The sequence below is a fragment of the Centruroides vittatus genome, unplaced genomic scaffold, assembly GCF_030686945.1.
Source record: "Centruroides vittatus isolate TY-2023 unplaced genomic scaffold, ASM3068694v2 contig_874, whole genome shotgun sequence".
Taxonomy (NCBI): domain Eukaryota; kingdom Metazoa; phylum Arthropoda; class Arachnida; order Scorpiones; family Buthidae; genus Centruroides; species Centruroides vittatus.
Genome location: NW_027122566.1, coordinates 482,519 through 500,327, shown reverse-complemented (window position 1 = coordinate 500,327; position 17,809 = coordinate 482,519). Strand labels below are relative to the sequence as shown.

General features: G+C 28.1%; 1 protein-coding gene across 1 annotated transcript in view; it reads right to left on the bottom strand.

Annotated features, from left to right (window-relative positions):
- Tmx3 (Thioredoxin-related transmembrane protein 3) overlaps positions 1 to 17,809 on the bottom strand; it is a 39,376-nt gene that overhangs the window by 13,995 nt on the left and 7,572 nt on the right. The window contains exons 3-8 of the mRNA XM_067279427.1: positions 13,980 to 14,019; positions 13,738 to 13,901; positions 7,455 to 7,535; positions 4,156 to 4,270; positions 1,437 to 1,587; positions 1,176 to 1,353 (exon numbers count right to left, since the gene is read on the bottom strand). Coding sequence (XP_067135528.1) covers positions 1,176 to 1,353; positions 1,437 to 1,587; positions 4,156 to 4,270; positions 7,455 to 7,535; positions 13,738 to 13,901; positions 13,980 to 14,019 — 729 coding nt within the window. The remainder of the gene's footprint in view (positions 1 to 1,175; positions 1,354 to 1,436; positions 1,588 to 4,155; positions 4,271 to 7,454; positions 7,536 to 13,737; positions 13,902 to 13,979; positions 14,020 to 17,809) is intronic.

The window sequence follows — 17,809 nt, the reverse complement described above, 5'->3', positions numbered from 1 at the left end:
TTAATCTCCTCAAATCTTAACACAATTGATCCAATGTTTCTCCAGCTTTTCAATTCCCTCCCAGAAGTGATTTTCTCCACTGCCTTCAGCTGTTTACAGCATTAATCATCTCTTCATTAGACCAAAATCTCTTTCCAGCTAGGAATGTTTTGAGTTTTGTAAACAGCTAGAAGTCTGAGGGAACCACATCCAGTGAATATGGAGAATACAGAAGAGTTTTGAATTTAATTTCTGCCAGTTTTTGCTACACAACTACACTTGATGAATGGGCACATTATCATGGTAAAACAGTACTTTTTTTTAAAATCATACCCAGATGTTTTTCCTGGATTGTTGGTTTGAACTTGTCCAAAAGTGTTGAATAGGATTGGCCAGTGACAGTTTTTCCTTTCTCAAGATAGTCAATTAACAAAATTCCTTTGGCATCCCAAAAAACTGAAGCCTTAACCTTACCAGCTAAATGAATGGTCTTCGCCTTCTTTGGAATCTGCTCATCGTCTCAAATCCACTGTTTTGATTGAGTTTTTGTTTCTTGTGAATCTAGGTTTCATCCATTGTTACAAATTATTGCTTGAAATCCATTGGATTTCTCTTAAATAACTCCAAACTCTTGGCAAAAATTTGAACTCAAATGAACTTTTGCTCCTGACTGAGCAAATGCAACACCCATCTTGCAGACAACTTCCTTAAACCCAATTTGTTATGCAAAATATGAACTACTCATTTATAGGAGATGCCCACAGCTTCCTCAATTTCATGCACTTTGATTTGGTGATCTTCTAACACCATGTCATGGATTTTATCCACAATTTCTGGAGTGGTAGCAGTTTTTGGATGTCCCAAACATAGTTCATCATTTGTGTGTGTGTGTGAGGCCATGCTTGAATTCAGAAACCCAAAACACCATTTTATCATTTGAAAGAAATATGCAACAACACATTTCTCATATGTTACCCTAAAACAAAAACTTTTTCTAGAAATATATTCTCATCAATATTGTATTTAACCATGGTCTGAAATAAAATGAATTCAATATTAATGATGTAAATCTCTAAAACCTCATCATTTTATCTTAACTTGTGCTTATTCAGGAAGGCAGCTGTTTGAAGCCCAGCACCAATTCAAGGAAATACAGTATATAAATTATTCAAAAATAAAAAAATTTGAAAACATACTCTCTCATTTTCATTGAGAGTCCGCCAATCAGATTTTCTTCAAGAACAGCAATAGCAATATTTTTTCCAGATTTTAGTAATTGATAAAAATTACCATGGGTTATTTTTAAAAATGCTGGGAAACGTTCCCAATTTATCCACTCACGAAGTGTAATATTTTTAAGACTTCCTTCTTCTTCTATTTAATGATATGAAACAAGATAAAATTTATAAGTATAGATATTCAATACTTGATAAATACATAAAAAGTAAAAATTTTACCATCAAATTTAAAACTTGTTTTATCTTTAAAAACATAAACAGATGCTTTAGTTGGTATTTTAAATCCATTGATTCGAGAGAGGCAAAATGTTGGAGCAGTATAGAAATATATCAAAGGTTGAAATTCTTCTGCTATTCTAGTATATTCATCCTGTTATAAAAATGAGAAAGTTATTGAAATTACAAAAATATTTATTAGTCACAAGATAATAAAAAGATGAAAAACACATTATGATGAAAAGATTATTATTATGAGCAAATATATAACAAAAATGTTTTTAATTTAAATCAATATTTTCAATCTTTTGAATATTTAAATGATTAATTTTTAAGAAAAGATATTTAAATTTTTTATTTGCAGATAATATTCATTAACTTTTCAAGCTAATATAATATAATATAATATAATATATATATATATATATTATATATATATATATATATATATTTATTTATTTATTTAAAAAAGTAAAAAATTATTAAAAACAAAAGAAAGCAAGTAATATTTTACAAGATAAATTTAATACAATTTTTTTTATATATGAAAATAAACATTTTTTGAATATGCTTATTCCAATCATGAGATATTTCTTTCAACCACTTCATCTCTCTCACTTTACTGGATTGTCTCAGTTTCTCATTATACAGCCCTAGCTTCATGGTATCCCAATACAGTGAAATAAAGATGAAGTAGTACTGGTAAATTGATGAAGTAGTTGAGTAAACATATTTCTTATTGATCATTAAAAGAATTTTATGTTTTCAGTAATTTGCAATAAATGATAAATTAAGTTGTAAAAAAATAAATAAATTCTTTTATTTGTAAAATGTGAATATTAGTCATACAATACTTAAAAATTATAAAAAGTAACAATCTTTTTAAAAAAAAAAAAAAAAAAATGTATATAACTATTTTAATGTTAATAAAGCAATCATAATATTCCTCTGTTCTTCCTTAACAGAATATTTATAAATGATGATGTAATTTTTCCACTGACATGAACCTATTTATATATTATTACAAAATATTTCTTTAACAGATCAAGAATTTATCAGAGTCCTAGATTTTAAAGCTATGTATTCTTCCATTAAATTGGAACCGTGCTTCTGTGCCCTTAGAGATTTCCTCTCCCAAGCCGTTCCACCAGGCCTAAACACCACAAGCAGATTTTAGAACTAGCCCCCCCTTATGTGCTACACCTCCTTTTTCACTTTCAACCAGCAAATCTATCTTCAAAAAAGAGAGGGTCCAATGGGTAGCCCCCTATCTGGAGACCTCTGTGAATTAGTTGTTAGAAAATTAGATAGTCAAGTCCTAGAATCCTTCAACACAGAAATCATACTTTACATGTGTTATGTCAATGGTATTCTTATTATTTGGAGATCCAAGCCAGATATTGATATAGTTCTGCAGACTGCCAATAACAATCTGTTTGGGCTTAAGTTAAAGTTAGACCAACAGGATGATAAGATGGCCCATTTCCTTGACCTCAATATTTACCTGAATCAGGGTTGTATAGCCACTAAGGTATACCATAAGCCTAATCTTTAATCTTTCTTCATCCCCTCAACCTCAAACGACCCATTTACTTATAAAATATCCACTTACAGGGCTCTAATCCATAGAGCTTTAACCCATTGCTCTAGCATTAATGACATGCTTCATGAAATCCAACACATCACCATAGCCTATGGTTACAACAGTAAATTTATAAATAGGCTAGCTCAAAAAATACATAGTTACTTAAAAAACAAAGTGATTAATTCCAGACCCCTTAAACAGCAATGTAAATGAATTGTAGTTGATTTTGACCCTAGAATGAGCCAAGCATTTAAAATAATAACCAGGAAGGTCAAAGCTGATCTTATATACAAATGCAACCCTACAATATATAAACTTCTGGCTAATATGAAGGATAAATGCAGCAAAGCCAGAAGACCGGGGATTTACTTAGTTCCGTTTGAGGACAATAGATTTAAGCCAAACAAAAAATCAACATACATTGGCTCAACCAATAGATCACTTACAAAAAAAATAGTTGAGCATAAATACAACACATACAACAAAAAGTTTAATTCCACCCTAGCCCAGTTTGCAAGTGAACCGACTATAACGGCCAAATGGAAAGAGGCTAAGATTATTATACCTATGCTTGATTGTAAGAAGCTTAGAACAATTGAAACAATAGAAATCTTTACGAAATCCCTCAAAGAGAACTGTATTAACAGCAGAGACGCAGACTAACTCTCCACCGCATGGCAACCACTCCTTGATAACCCTTTAAATTAAATAGGCCAATCCACCCTCATCAAGCCCGTTGCAATCTTTTGAGCATTTTCTAAATTTATCTAATTTTTTATTTTCCAATTTTAATAACTTATCGTCAATAGTCATTCGCACATCTTGATTAAACTCAAAAGATAATTAACAATGTCGATATCCTTTAAACTTTCTTAGCAATGACATCACTAGTAAGAAGAAACCTTTATAAACAGTGACGTCATTTAAATATCTGCTAACCGATGTTCCAACCGACCTTACTGTATGTGAAGAAGGCCATTCAAAATGGCCAAAAACGTGTGTACTTAGTGATTAAACTGCTAGAAACAAAGTGCGAAAGGTTTTTGTCTTACTTATCTATAATTAAATTAACTATAAAGATTTCTAAAATATTGAAAAATTTGCTATTATAAATTTAAGAAAAACCAATTAAAATACCTTTAATGCCACATTTTGATCTAAATTATTTCCATCAACATACAGAAAGAAAACTTTTTTATTATTTCTGGCATTATGAAATTCATCACAGCTTGGGAAGTGACGAACTGGTGGACTAAAAATAGATTAAATGCTTTAATTCTCTGTTTATCATTATTTTTAATTCTATTCTATTATTAATAATATAAAATTAAACAATATTATATTTTTAGTGGTAATATATTATTGTAATACAATAAAACCTTGATTTAATGGATTAATCTGAGTGAGGAACTGTCCATTAAAGTTGAAAGACCATTATATAATAAAGTGGGTTTTTCAAATGCATGTGTTAAAAAATTGACAAATTAGTTAGTTTATCTGGTTTTACTTATGTAGATACATACCTAATTTTAATTACAAAAATCTATGAGAAATTTAATCTCATAGAAAAGTTTTCTATATGCATTATTGCTTACGTACTCACCGTAGTTCTGAGACTGTAATAAACAAGTATATGATCTAAATCGAAATAAATAAACAAACATTTTTTGGTAAATACACTTTAATTGTATTTAACTAAACAAATAAATAATGTTCTTAACAAGAAAACAAAATTTAAATTTGACCAAAAAAAAAAAAAAAAAATTTCCTACTTATTTGTCTTTGAATGATGATATATTTAGATACTCCCATTGTGGTGTGATGTTAACAGCAGTGACTCTTATATTTAGAAAAAAAATCTGTTAATTTAATTAGATATAAAAAGCATTTTAAAATTAACAGGATATTAATTTTCTCATATGATGTACAGACTGGAAATTTTATCTGTTAAATTGAGGTTTTATTGTAATTAGTAATGGAAAACTTTTGTACAAGTTTGAAGAAATTGATTAGAAATCTCAATAACGTTATTTTTTAGCAAGTGAATAGAGAGGTTTCAAAGTCGCATGTCACGTGATAAAATACATGTTTGCTCTGCCCATTTGCCATTTTTGTGGTCTGTTGTTCAGCGTCTTTTTTTAGTTTAAATGTACAAAAATACTGCAGTTCTATTATCATGGATTAAGTTTAAAAAAATTCTTTTCTTGCAGGCTATTCTAGCAGTCTAACAGGACGAGATGCAGCTCTACATGAAGAGAAAATTTCGTTATGTCAAGGTGATCCATATGAAGCCAGTTTATCAGACTTCGTCGTAGATCAAGAGTTGTAACCAAAAGTAGAATTTGGTGACATTATAAACTATTTAGTTTTGACAACAAATTTCTACACCCTGTCACAAATGAAAGCTTATAAATCTTTAGAGGCCCATAACTATTTAACAAGTGAATGGGTTTCTCCTGATATAAAAGTAAAAGTAATGAATAACAGCGAAGTAATATTGCTTGAAAAGATATGTTTTCTTTGTTTGTTTAAACTCGTGTTTTTACGTATTTCTTAACTAAGAATTTTTGTCTGAAAGTAAAAAAGTCTAATTAAAAACAGCTGTGGCAATTTTTTTAATTCAAATTGTTCAGTACCTTTATTTTCTAGTTGAAATTAGCATATAATAAGCCTACTTGCTTTTAGTTTTAACGTGTAATGTTTATAAATTTGCAGTGGCTAAAGTCTGAAATTACATTAGTTATTCATTTATAAATGCACTATACCTAAATAAATTAATATAAGCAAATCAGTAAACTCTTTTAGGTTTTAAAATATAACTTAGTGTTTATTAATGTAAATATTGAAATGAAATATTTCTGACAAACTCTTGTATCGATATTCACTTTCTTTGTATCGAAATTTTTCCTGTTAATTCTCGAGAGCCTTGCAGTTTGCCTTCGTCGTGAAAGCTCCTCAGTTTGGGATCCTTGATGACAATTTTAAAAATGATGTTCCTTTGTTCTCGAGTAAACTAGCATTACACCCAATTACACAACAAATCACCATAGTGATATTTGCGATGAAAAAAACAACACAAAAACTCCAGTTAAAGCGCACGTGAACACACAAAATGTAAACAAGTCACAAAGAGGGCGCTGGACAATTGCGCATACTCATGATGTCACTCGTGATGTTGACATGAAACCTCTCTATAATATATATAATCTAAATATATTTGTAAAATTCCAGGGGCTGATGCTTTTGAATAATTTCAATCATAAAAGTATACATGAACATATGTTCAAAATGGCATAGTTGTAATAACTGTTGAAAATGACTGCCACCAACTGTAATACAAGATTCTATCCTCTGCTGCATTGATTAATGCATGTATTCACAAATACCAGGAGTGTGTTAAAATTATTTCACAGAATGACACAATGCGATTCCATAATTCAAAACATTTTCAATAGCACCGCATAATAAATATCTTATTTTAAAACTATGCCAAATTGAATATATGTTCATATGCATTTTTATGTCTGAAATTATTCAAAGAATCAGACAATGAAATTTTTTGCACATATTTAGAATCACTCTTAATTCTTTTCACTTATAATATATTTAAATAATACATTAAAATTGATGAAAATTATTTTATTTTAAAAATTGTTAGATTCTTCTACTTTATTCTATACATGTATAAAAAATAAAATTTCTGGATTATATTGTGTTACATGATTCTAAAGGAATAAGAGATTATCTAAGTGTTATAAATTAGAATCTAAAAAATAATTGCTCGATTTATCCCTTTTCTGTTGTCAGTATTGAATATGATGCATGTGATTTAAGAAGTGCCTATCGACTATAACAACATATATTTAATAATTATTAAATACATGCCATAATTTAATAATTATGTTATATTATAGACAGTGTCATTTGTACGTATCAATATATGGAAATGAATATTTAAAATAATTTTTTGAAATAATTAATACATTTATAAGCATTTAAATACAATAAAAAAGTTATCAATGTTTGACATGTGTTCCCATCATACACTTAAGAAGACAGTAACAAGAACATAAAACAAAGAACTTATATTGTACAGATGAAAAGTGAAATGCAATACACTGAGACACACAATTATCCAATTGTTATAACCTTCCAATTTAGATTTTGAAAATAAAAATTTCTGTATTAAAATCTTTTTGATCAGAAATTACTATCATCAAATCTGACAAAATTTCAATTAAATAGTTAAAAATGTAAGTTTTTTTACTCCGGTTAGTAGGTTTGAGTGAAAGTTATTTTTATAAATTCTATCATTATGGTGTTGCATGTACTGTAACATTCACTTCTTACATAACAAGGCACTTTTAAAGTACATTTTCAAAACATTGTTAACAAAATTAAAATTGTCATATTAAATTTTAAATGTTAATATTTACCCATCCATTCTCCAAGCAAACTCAACAATTTCTTCTCTGACTCTATCTCCTTTATATTCAACTGTTTTATGACCTTTTATACTAAAAGAAAATGATTTCTTATATTACTTATATATAAAACATTTGGTAAATTATTAAATAAAATAAAAATGCAATAAAATTATTTAAAATTAACTAAAAACTACTAAATATTTAAGACAATAAAATTAATTAAAAATGACGAAATAAAGTTAAATTGAAATAGTTTTAATTCAAAGAATAATATTCAAAAGAATTGAAAAATATAATTAAGTTTTCTCAACAACAATGAAATTCACAAAGTTGAATTGGATAACTTGTACTTAAGTACAGAATGCCCTTAAACTTTTTATATGTTAGTACCATGACTTGAGAGACACTAACATCACTTCAACAAGTGTACATAAATAATTGATTTTAAGTCAAGTTTATTTTAATGTGGCTCCTTGAAAATTCAGCAGAAAGTACTGTACTTAATATCAAACAAAATATATTCATCAATTCCTAGATTTTGAATTATTAAAACATGCTCTCAAAACTATTTTGACTTACAGAAACCCAAAATGCATTGAGTCTATGGGAGTTAAATCAAGATAACAATAAAATTCAACTTGTAAGAAATTTGAGTTAATAAAGTTTGACTTATCACAAGTCAACTGTAACTGTTATGATTCTGAGAGTACAGGTGTATTCCAGGTTACAGACTGTACATAATGCATTCCATCAAATAGTAGTTGTATTGTAAATTGCCATTTCCCATATATTCTTTTTTTATTTAAAGAAAGTTTTTAAGCAATGTGCCCCAGCATTCTGCAGAGGATGCCTTGGTTAAATTGTATGATACTCTACAGCAAAGAAAAAAGAAGAGATTTTTGTCTGTTAATATTTCTAGATATCAAAGGCACATTTGACAATGTACGATGGCTCTCAATTTTAAACCTTACCAAAGTACCACAAAACAGTTTCCTACTTGCTCAGGATTTCTTAAAAGACAGACAGAACAACTTAGTTTAAATTGCACTTTGCAAAAAAAATCTGCTCTGTAAATAAAGGCTGTCCTCAAGGCACAGTACCTGGATCCCTATTCTGGAATGTTACTATGACATTCATTCTAACTAAATTACCAGACTGTTTCTGTTCATTGGTTATAAAATCAGCCATATCATCAAAAAAATAATAATAATTATTGATGATTTGTTAAATTTTGTTATAACTCAGACATTTTTGATCTTTGTTTGAACACATGATGAAAAATTCAGAGAGATGGCAACTCTTGGAACAGATGAAGAGTCATGTCAATGGAGATAGCTAAGTTGGATAATGGTAGGGGTAGAAATATATGTTTGTCATATATCTGCAGTTTGTTTTATTGTGAGATGGTTTTAACCTTGGGTTTGCCTGTATTTGTCATTTTGCATAACCAAATAATACTATATAAATTATTTAAAAATCAAATATAATATAATATATTTATTTTCTTAATTATTTGACTCCTTAATAAATAAATAAAAATACAGGGTGTCCACCATAAACCTGACACATTTGTTTTGACTGCCATATCTGTGGAGAAACTGTGGAAGTTGTATAGGTAATTTTGAAAACCCGCCAAAGTGACAGTAGGTGGCATGGCAGTAGTCAAATGCAAAATGGCTTCTCAAAAGCTGAGTGGTGGTACACTGAAATAAATTCAGTGATTCAAGTGCAACGGAACTTTCGCCGCATGTTTGGCAAGGAGCCACCCTTGAGGAATACTCTCGAGTTATGGAAACAACACTTCTTGACGAAGGGATTGTCCAGAAGTGGCAATCAAGGAAGCCACTTCTTGGCCTCCTCGATCGCCAGATATTACACCCTTAGACTTTTTCTTTCGGGGATTCATCAAGGACAAGGTACAGCAGTGTCAAAATTCGTGACCTTCAACATCTTCGTGTGCGCATTCAAGATTCTGTTGCTGCCGTCTTGCCCGAGATGCTTGAAAGAACCTGGCAGGAAATGGAGTAGACTCGATGTTCTACATGCAACAAAAGGAGCTCATGTAGAGGTTCACTGATTTTTTTTTTAATAAAACTTTTCAAGTTTTTCATCATAAAATGTGCATTACTTTACATCCTTCCTGAGCAGTAGATTTTTTACAACAGTTTCAAATGTGTCAGGTTCATGGTGGACACCCTGTATATACAAATTAAAATTTTTTCAGAACTGGTTTTTAGCAACTTCTTAAACACTTTTGGTGCATTGTAATTCTTTATTTATAAAAGATTTCCTCTTTATTGTAAAATTAAAATTTTATAAAAATCTACTGTATGAAGCTGAAAAAATGGACAGTCTCTGTCTCTCTGTGACGGTATGACAAAAATGGCCACTAGAGGCACCTCTAGCTATTATTTAAATTAATTTAAATTAACAATATAAATTGTTATATAAAAATATAAAACAATATAAATTGTTATATAAAAATATAAAACAATATAAATTGTTTTATATTTTTACAGTATAATACTCAGTATATTATTATTATTATTATTTGTAATTTAGTATGCCCTGATGCTTGAATTGGGCCTTTTGACTTGTTGCCAAATACAATTAATCACTTAAAAACCTGAAAAAAAAAGTTAATTAGGCTAATTAACTTTTTATTTCTCAGCTGTTATAAAATATAACATAGGGAAAGTATGGTAATAGGTCAAATTTTGATCCTCCCTGGTTTTTTGATTTTAGTGATGTTTTGTCACTGTATGACCCCAAAAATGTAAAATAGCCCCTTTCAATTCTGTTTATATGTCTATTTTGCATTACATCTCAGGACTGAATGAACAAAATCATTTGGAACTTGCAGTTATTTCTATATAAATGAAGCAATAACACTTTCAAATTTTGGTGTTTAAAGGTCAATTGGTGGGGAAATAGAGGAGATCATGTGTCATATCTCAAGTGGAGACAGACTTACTGAAAGCTTTACTCATTATTGGCATTTACAATTTTTTTTTTAAATTTACATTTCTTAATCACTGTGCATCACTTATTGTAACTCAACAATCACCATAAATATCTTCAACTAGAACGTATGTTTGGTGAATCTGTTTAATTTATTTAATAGAAATTAATATTAAAAAATTCTGTGTAAATGAACATTACACCACACAATTCCCAACAGCTGCACTAACAATATATCACCGGTGCAAATGATGGAATGTAAGCAAAGCTATACTATCATATGTCCTAAAATCATACACTGTATGTGGAGGTCCTATCAAGTTATGATGTGTAAACTATAAAAAGTTTAATGAAGAGTTTGATTTTGGCTGAAATGCATTTACTGAAGATTTTTAGTGGTTGTTTGATATTCTACATAGATCCTGATGCTCACATCCCTTACTGTATGGGCTATATTATATATGTAGATATTGAAGAGCTGGAAAGTTTGAAGTTTTCAGTAATATATGCTGATATTTATGTTATTGAAAATAAACTGACTCTAATATATATACAACAGATGTTATGTAGCTTCCAACTAAATGAGATGATAATATATCATTTATCTTATAATAAATTTTAAGTGAAGTTTCTTCCTCTCTTTCAAGGAACAACAATGAATTTCATTTGGTTTTATATAGTATTTCTCTGAAAAAAATCTTGTAAATTCAGCATGCAACTAATTATACTATAATTAACTACATATTGATTTTGTATTAATTTTTTTTTATTTCTTAATATGCAAGAAAAATACAGAATTTAAAATTTTTTTTTCCTGTAATAATAATAATTATAAAATATTTAATTTCATTATCTTTTCACATCGTAAGAAGCATATTTAATATTATTCTCAATGTGTATTGCCAAATAATCTGCTGGATCATTCATCAGGCTATTTTAAGGCTAGTAAATAATTATATACAACTCAATTTGTCTGAACATAAATGGTTATTTTGTTATCTCATGGTCAATTTAATAATTAAAAGTAAATTAAAATTAAAACTTAATTTATATCTAATAATTAATCATTGTGAAGATTAACCAAAATGTAGGTTTTTCTATATTTTCATCTTGACAAAAGACAACTTATTTCTAATTATTAAATTTATCATGAGATGGTGACATGGACAGCCAACTTCTAGCCAAATTAATTTGTATTTTATTATTTACTAGCCTTAAAATAGCCTGAAGGATAATCCAGCAGATTCTTTGATGATACATTGAGTTGTTGTTTATGTTATACAGGTATCCCTTGCTTAATGCGGGATCTGATTAATGCATGAAATTAATTGTGACAATCTTTTTATTTATGCTGCAGAAGTTTTAATTTATGTGGTTTTATCAGCTATCTTTATTTAACATAAATACTGTATTTTGATTAACATGATTTTGATATATGCAGTAGAATCAAGGGATTAATTAACCATGTTAATCAAGGGATACTGATACAGTATACTCATTGTATAATATTTCTTTTGTAATTTCAATTTTTTTCTTTATCAATTAATGTTATCATATTATTAAAGCTGTTTAGTTGCAATTAATTTCAACTTACATATAAATATTTCAAATAATTTTAATTTTTTAGTTGTAGTCAAAGAATATTATATTGTCTTAATTATCTGATCTAAGTAGAACCAATGAATTAATTAATTTAAAGTACATTTCTTTATTGGACGCACAAGCAATTTTATTTTGTTTACACAGTATTAGTAAATCAATGTGATGCCAATGGATGATGCCAGTTTGATTTATGTTATTAAATGATGTTCAGTTAATCAAAGTTTCTGGATTTTATGTATGAAAATATCCCATGCATAAAAACATTTAAAATAAAGAGGGAGAAAAATCATTAACAATTACAGAGTAATTATGAAACATTATTTGTTGCTATATTGACTAGTTTGAAGTTAATCAGGTTAACCATGTTAAACTGAAAGACAAAATGGCTTCTTAATCTTATAAGTTCCACTATTCTTATTGAAAAAGATTATAGATTTTCACTCTAATTTTTGGTTCCCACATCATATCATAATTAATGAAAAATTTTTAGAACTTCAAATATTATCCATTTTATTTATATGTTAATATGAATGAAGTTGAGAATGGGATGGATTCATATTAAACTATACGAAAATTAATATCAGTACTTTGGATTTCTAAAAACCAAGAAATAAATCTAATCTCCTATTCATCTTCTTCAACAACTCAAATATGCAATTCTCACAAAACAAGAAATATGTTTACTAATGCAATATAATTTATATAAAAAATATAATTACCATATTTACTCACACATAAGATGAGGTTTATATTCATTTATCACAGTTTCAAATTCCTAGGTTGTCCCATATGCACGAGTGAAAGATTCTTTGCGTTTTTGCAAATAATTTTTGTGAACCGTGTATTCACATTTTTTTTCAGATGCTTACCCTCTTGTATTTAAAAACATAAGTATTCTATCTGGGTCATTTGAATCATTCTTGTATATTGTCAGGAGTAAAGAGGAATAGCAATAGGAAAAGCAATGCTTTTAAACTGAATTCTAGATTGAAATTCCAAAATCACATGGGAGCACAATATAAGTTTTAATGCATTCCCACGTGAAAACAGATGACTATTTGGAAATCAGAATTCAGAGAAACTGATAAGTGTAATCAACGGAGAGTGGATTTGACTGTTAAGAATTGGCAAGAAAAGGTTCCCGATTGTCCAGCTTTATGTGAACAAATTATGTTGTCAATTTTACAAGATTTTTCAATAAAGTTTAAAATGCTAGTAATTTTTGTAGGTCAATGTGTGCATTTATGTTCATTTGATATTTTACTTTTAATTAAACAAAATAAAATTAGAATTGTATTAATAAATCTAATTTTCTTTATTTTGATCTTTAAAGTCACACCTCGTCCTATATGCAAGTAAATATGGTATATAATACGAAAGTTATTTAGTATCATGTTATGACTATTACATAGTACATACCAAAAGTTCTGGGACTTGGCTTCCTTGCTTTGAATAGTTTAAAACACCAACATAAACCACATTCAAACTAATCTCCTTGAGCAATGATACACTTTTTCTGTATTGCTGTAAACCATTTTTGCAACCACCTGTAATGCCTCCTGCAATGTTGATTTTACATCATTTGATGACTCAAAATAATTTCAAAATGATCTCAGATAATTTATGATGAATGAATTCACCCAAATGCCACGTATCTGAGTATAAAGTATATGCCAAGTCCCCGAATTTTTGTTATATAATATGAATGAAATTGAAACTGTATATTTACAATAATATTGTAGGAAAACCATGAACTCCAAACTCTGTTGCAACATTAGTAAAACGTGTACAATCAACTCTTCCAACTCGAATTTCTAGATCAACTAGTGATTGAGCAACCTGATTCCAAATTGGTTCAAGATTTTTGCAATGCCCACACCATGGTGCATAAAACTAGAAAATTTATAATATTCATATTACATTTGAAATAATACTTAAAAAATATAAATATTTTAAAATAACCATACTTACCATTACTAGCCAAACACCTTCATTCCTTAATTCCAAGAATCTAAAATATAAGTAAATAATATTAATAGCAATGTTTCTCATATTTCACATTATTTGATCTGGATATATAAGACATGAAATACAGTATGTGCCGCTTATTGTAATCATGAATATGTTATCACTCATCTATTATCAGAATCAGCATGTTCCAAAACATATAAACTATTGATAAATAACATTCAAAACTTTTGCTTACTATTATCTGTTTCATCAGTTGAATGTTACTAACCATCTATGTAAGTAAATTCAAACTTATCATTAGTTAAATAATTATCAATATGTTAGATAATTATGTTACTAATGATATGTTTGAATTTTATTTAGATTGTTAGTAACCATGAACTGATGTAACAGATAATGGTTAAAAGCCATGTCATTCCAATAAAAACATCAGCGCAACAGTTATATGATAATTTAATTTAAATTTATTCTAAGACATTTACTCTTAACATGTTAAATGTTTGTTTTAATCTTGCCCTCAACACTATATACAGTACTGTAGTTTAAACCGATTTCTTGCACTTATTACTTCATTTCTAGACTGGCTGTTTTCTATTGTTGAATACTATGGCAAATAATACTAGATGAACTAATTAAATAATTATTATAATTAATAAACTTTTAAGTTACTTATTAAATTATCAGATTAAGTAAAATTAAAATAATTTAGAAAAGGGCCATTGGCTAAACATTTGGCACCAGAGGTAAATTTAAATATGGCACCTTTCGGATAAGTCGTTCATTAATTTGTTACAAATTTAAAAATCAGAATAAACACTTTTTATATAATACAATGCACATTATATTTCATACTTGAAATGTAATATATTTTATTAAATATAGATTTTAAAAAGCACTATTGCAAAACACCTTTCTCACTTTTTCTATCAAATTTCTTTAACCCTTTCCCTCATGGAGGGAATTTCGAAAAATCCCTTCTTAGTGTACATTCTCATGACGTATCCTGTGTATCAAATTTCAACTTTCAACTCCTAACCATTGGGCTCTGCACTTATTATCATCATTATTATCAATCCATCTCGATTATACTATAAGATTAATCTGTAAAATGCCTTAAAACAAGCACACATTTGAAATGCACATCATGAATAATAGTTTGATGTGCATTTCAAATTTAAATTATTGATGTTTAACATTTCAAATTTCATTTGCATTTTAAGATATGTATTTGGATCAATTAATAATATACATTAAAAATAACAAATATATGAATAAAATAATTATGATGATAATATATTTTATTAAATATAAATTTTAAAAATTTATTAACATTACAGGATATTGTGTAAAACGCACGTGGTGAAAAATAAGTCCGACGAGAGGATAAAGGAAATTTTAACAACTTTATTTTAATTTTCACCCGCGTTTGTTAAATTATACAGGATTCTCGATACACGTTTGTATTCCGACACTCCTTTTACAAAATCACTTAAAACTCGGCAGAATCGTAGTCGAAAAACTCGCGACAAAAGAATTGATGTACGCGATGCGTTACAGAAGGGGCACGAAAAAGAAACTTATAACTAATTACTTAAAACTACTTATGCTAGAGAGGGAAAGAGAAGATGTAGAAAATAGGACAGAACAAGACAAGAACGGGTACCCAAACTTAGCTAGTGAACTCGTGATGGTGGCTACAACTCAGGCCTTCTTGGACGATACGAGATTCGACGATCGTAATGTTCGAGTTTTCCACTTCGTGTTCTTCCGATAGACTTCCAGAAGAGCCTTTTAATCAGATTTCTAGAGTTCTTCTCTAGATTCCGTAACGTTCGGTCTGCTGCCTCCTTCGTGCTCCCGTCGGCGCGAAATTCCTGGAGACCTCACTAAACACGTCCTCACAGCTCGTCGTCTCGGCCCAAACTGTGTGGCCAGTCTATCACTCTTTTAGCCCCTGCAGGCTATCCCTTTTTCTTTGTCTTATAACCAGTTCGTTGCCACCCACTGAGAGAAGTTTCCAGAAGAAAGAGAGCAGGGAACAAAGGGTAGAGAAATAAAGGGACAGAGGAATATATACATATATATAAAAAATATACAAAAAAAATATGGCGTAAGACCACAATATTCTGACACTGATAATATTCTGATTAAAATTCTTTAAATTATAAAAATGAGACAATAAACACACCTCATTTAAATTACAGAATTTCTTCTAATACCGACATTTTTTAAAATTTCTCTTTCAGTTATACGTCATACAATTTCAAGCTTAGAAATAAAACAGCAGAAGTTTGTTGAAACATTATTTCATAAAATATTTTTAATAATATTACCTTAGTAATATAATTCCATTCTAACTAATTAATATCTAAGACATGCAAACATACACTCATATATTAGTATAAAAGTTGAATTTACATTAAAGTAAAAGTTAAAAGAAAATCAGATCATTAATAAATACTAATATAACTTTAACATTATGCAGAATTTATATCCAGAGATTCACTAAACTTCCAACTTTCTATTAAGTGTTATTATTTGTTTGACATTGCTAATCAAGAACTCCTTAGCTATTTCTATCAAATTTTCTATGGAATAATTATCTATAATGTAATGTTCCAAAGGCTTTTTCACGTTGTAAAGCTTAAACTTGTAAATCTAATTTTGGAAATGAAGCTTTTAGCTTCATCTCTAAAATAAAAATGAGATATACAAGTTATACACTTTAAAAGAATATATAATTTATAGAATATACATCTTAAAAGATAATTTTAAGACTACACATAGACTTGAAAGAATATTTATTTTGGAGATGAAGCTAAAAGCATCATCTCCAAAATATATATTCTTTTATATTCTGTTTGTGATTTGGGTATGTGATATACTTTGGAATAATTTTTTTATCCTTTGTTCTTTACAAAAAAAAATTTTTTTTTACTAAAAGTTTTAAAAACATTATTGTTGGAATAAATTGGATTTCTACAATTTAAAGAGATTTCTTTCTTGTCTGATTTATGTATTAATAGTACAGATGCTTGATTAATTTTATTACCAGTAATTAAGAAAATCAGACATTTTAATAATTTGAATCTTATGCTTTGGTTCTTTAATAACAAAAAATATCAAGGAAAATTATGCACTTACTCAATTTAATAAGAAATATGTTATATTTCAATAAATTTCTCTTTAAAAATTATTATTTAACATTTACCATTTAAGCTTACAAATGCATAGATTTATTTTATTATTTTGACATAACTGAATAAATTACTTCTATTTTTGATAATTTGCATTTTTAAAATGCAATGTTTATAAGTTCATTAAACAGTTTTTGAAGTATTAATGATTATTAATTTGTTTTAATTATCTTTTATATATTCATTTAATAAATTTTAGCTATATGTTTAAACATTTAGTTTAATTAATTAACATCAAAGTATTTGTTGTTATTGAATTTGAAATATTTTATTTATTATTATTTTAATTTTAAAATTTTCAATATAAGGTAATTTAAAAACCCAATTAAGTTATTGTCAATCAACAATTCTCAGGGTTTTTTTATATTGCTTTATATTAATTATTGTAATTTCCTATATATAAAACTCATAAGAAATTGCTAAAACAAAAGTAAAAATGTTGCACAGCCTGGATGACCAAAGTCACAATAAAAGACATATCAATTGCTCCATATGTAATTTAGAAGGGATCATCTCAGACATTACATTTCTTCAACATTTCTTTTATTTTATTTTTATTAGCAATTCGTATAGATGTACAGTAATTATAAAATAAGTAACATGGTAAAAACAACATACTTGAGATAGAACTGT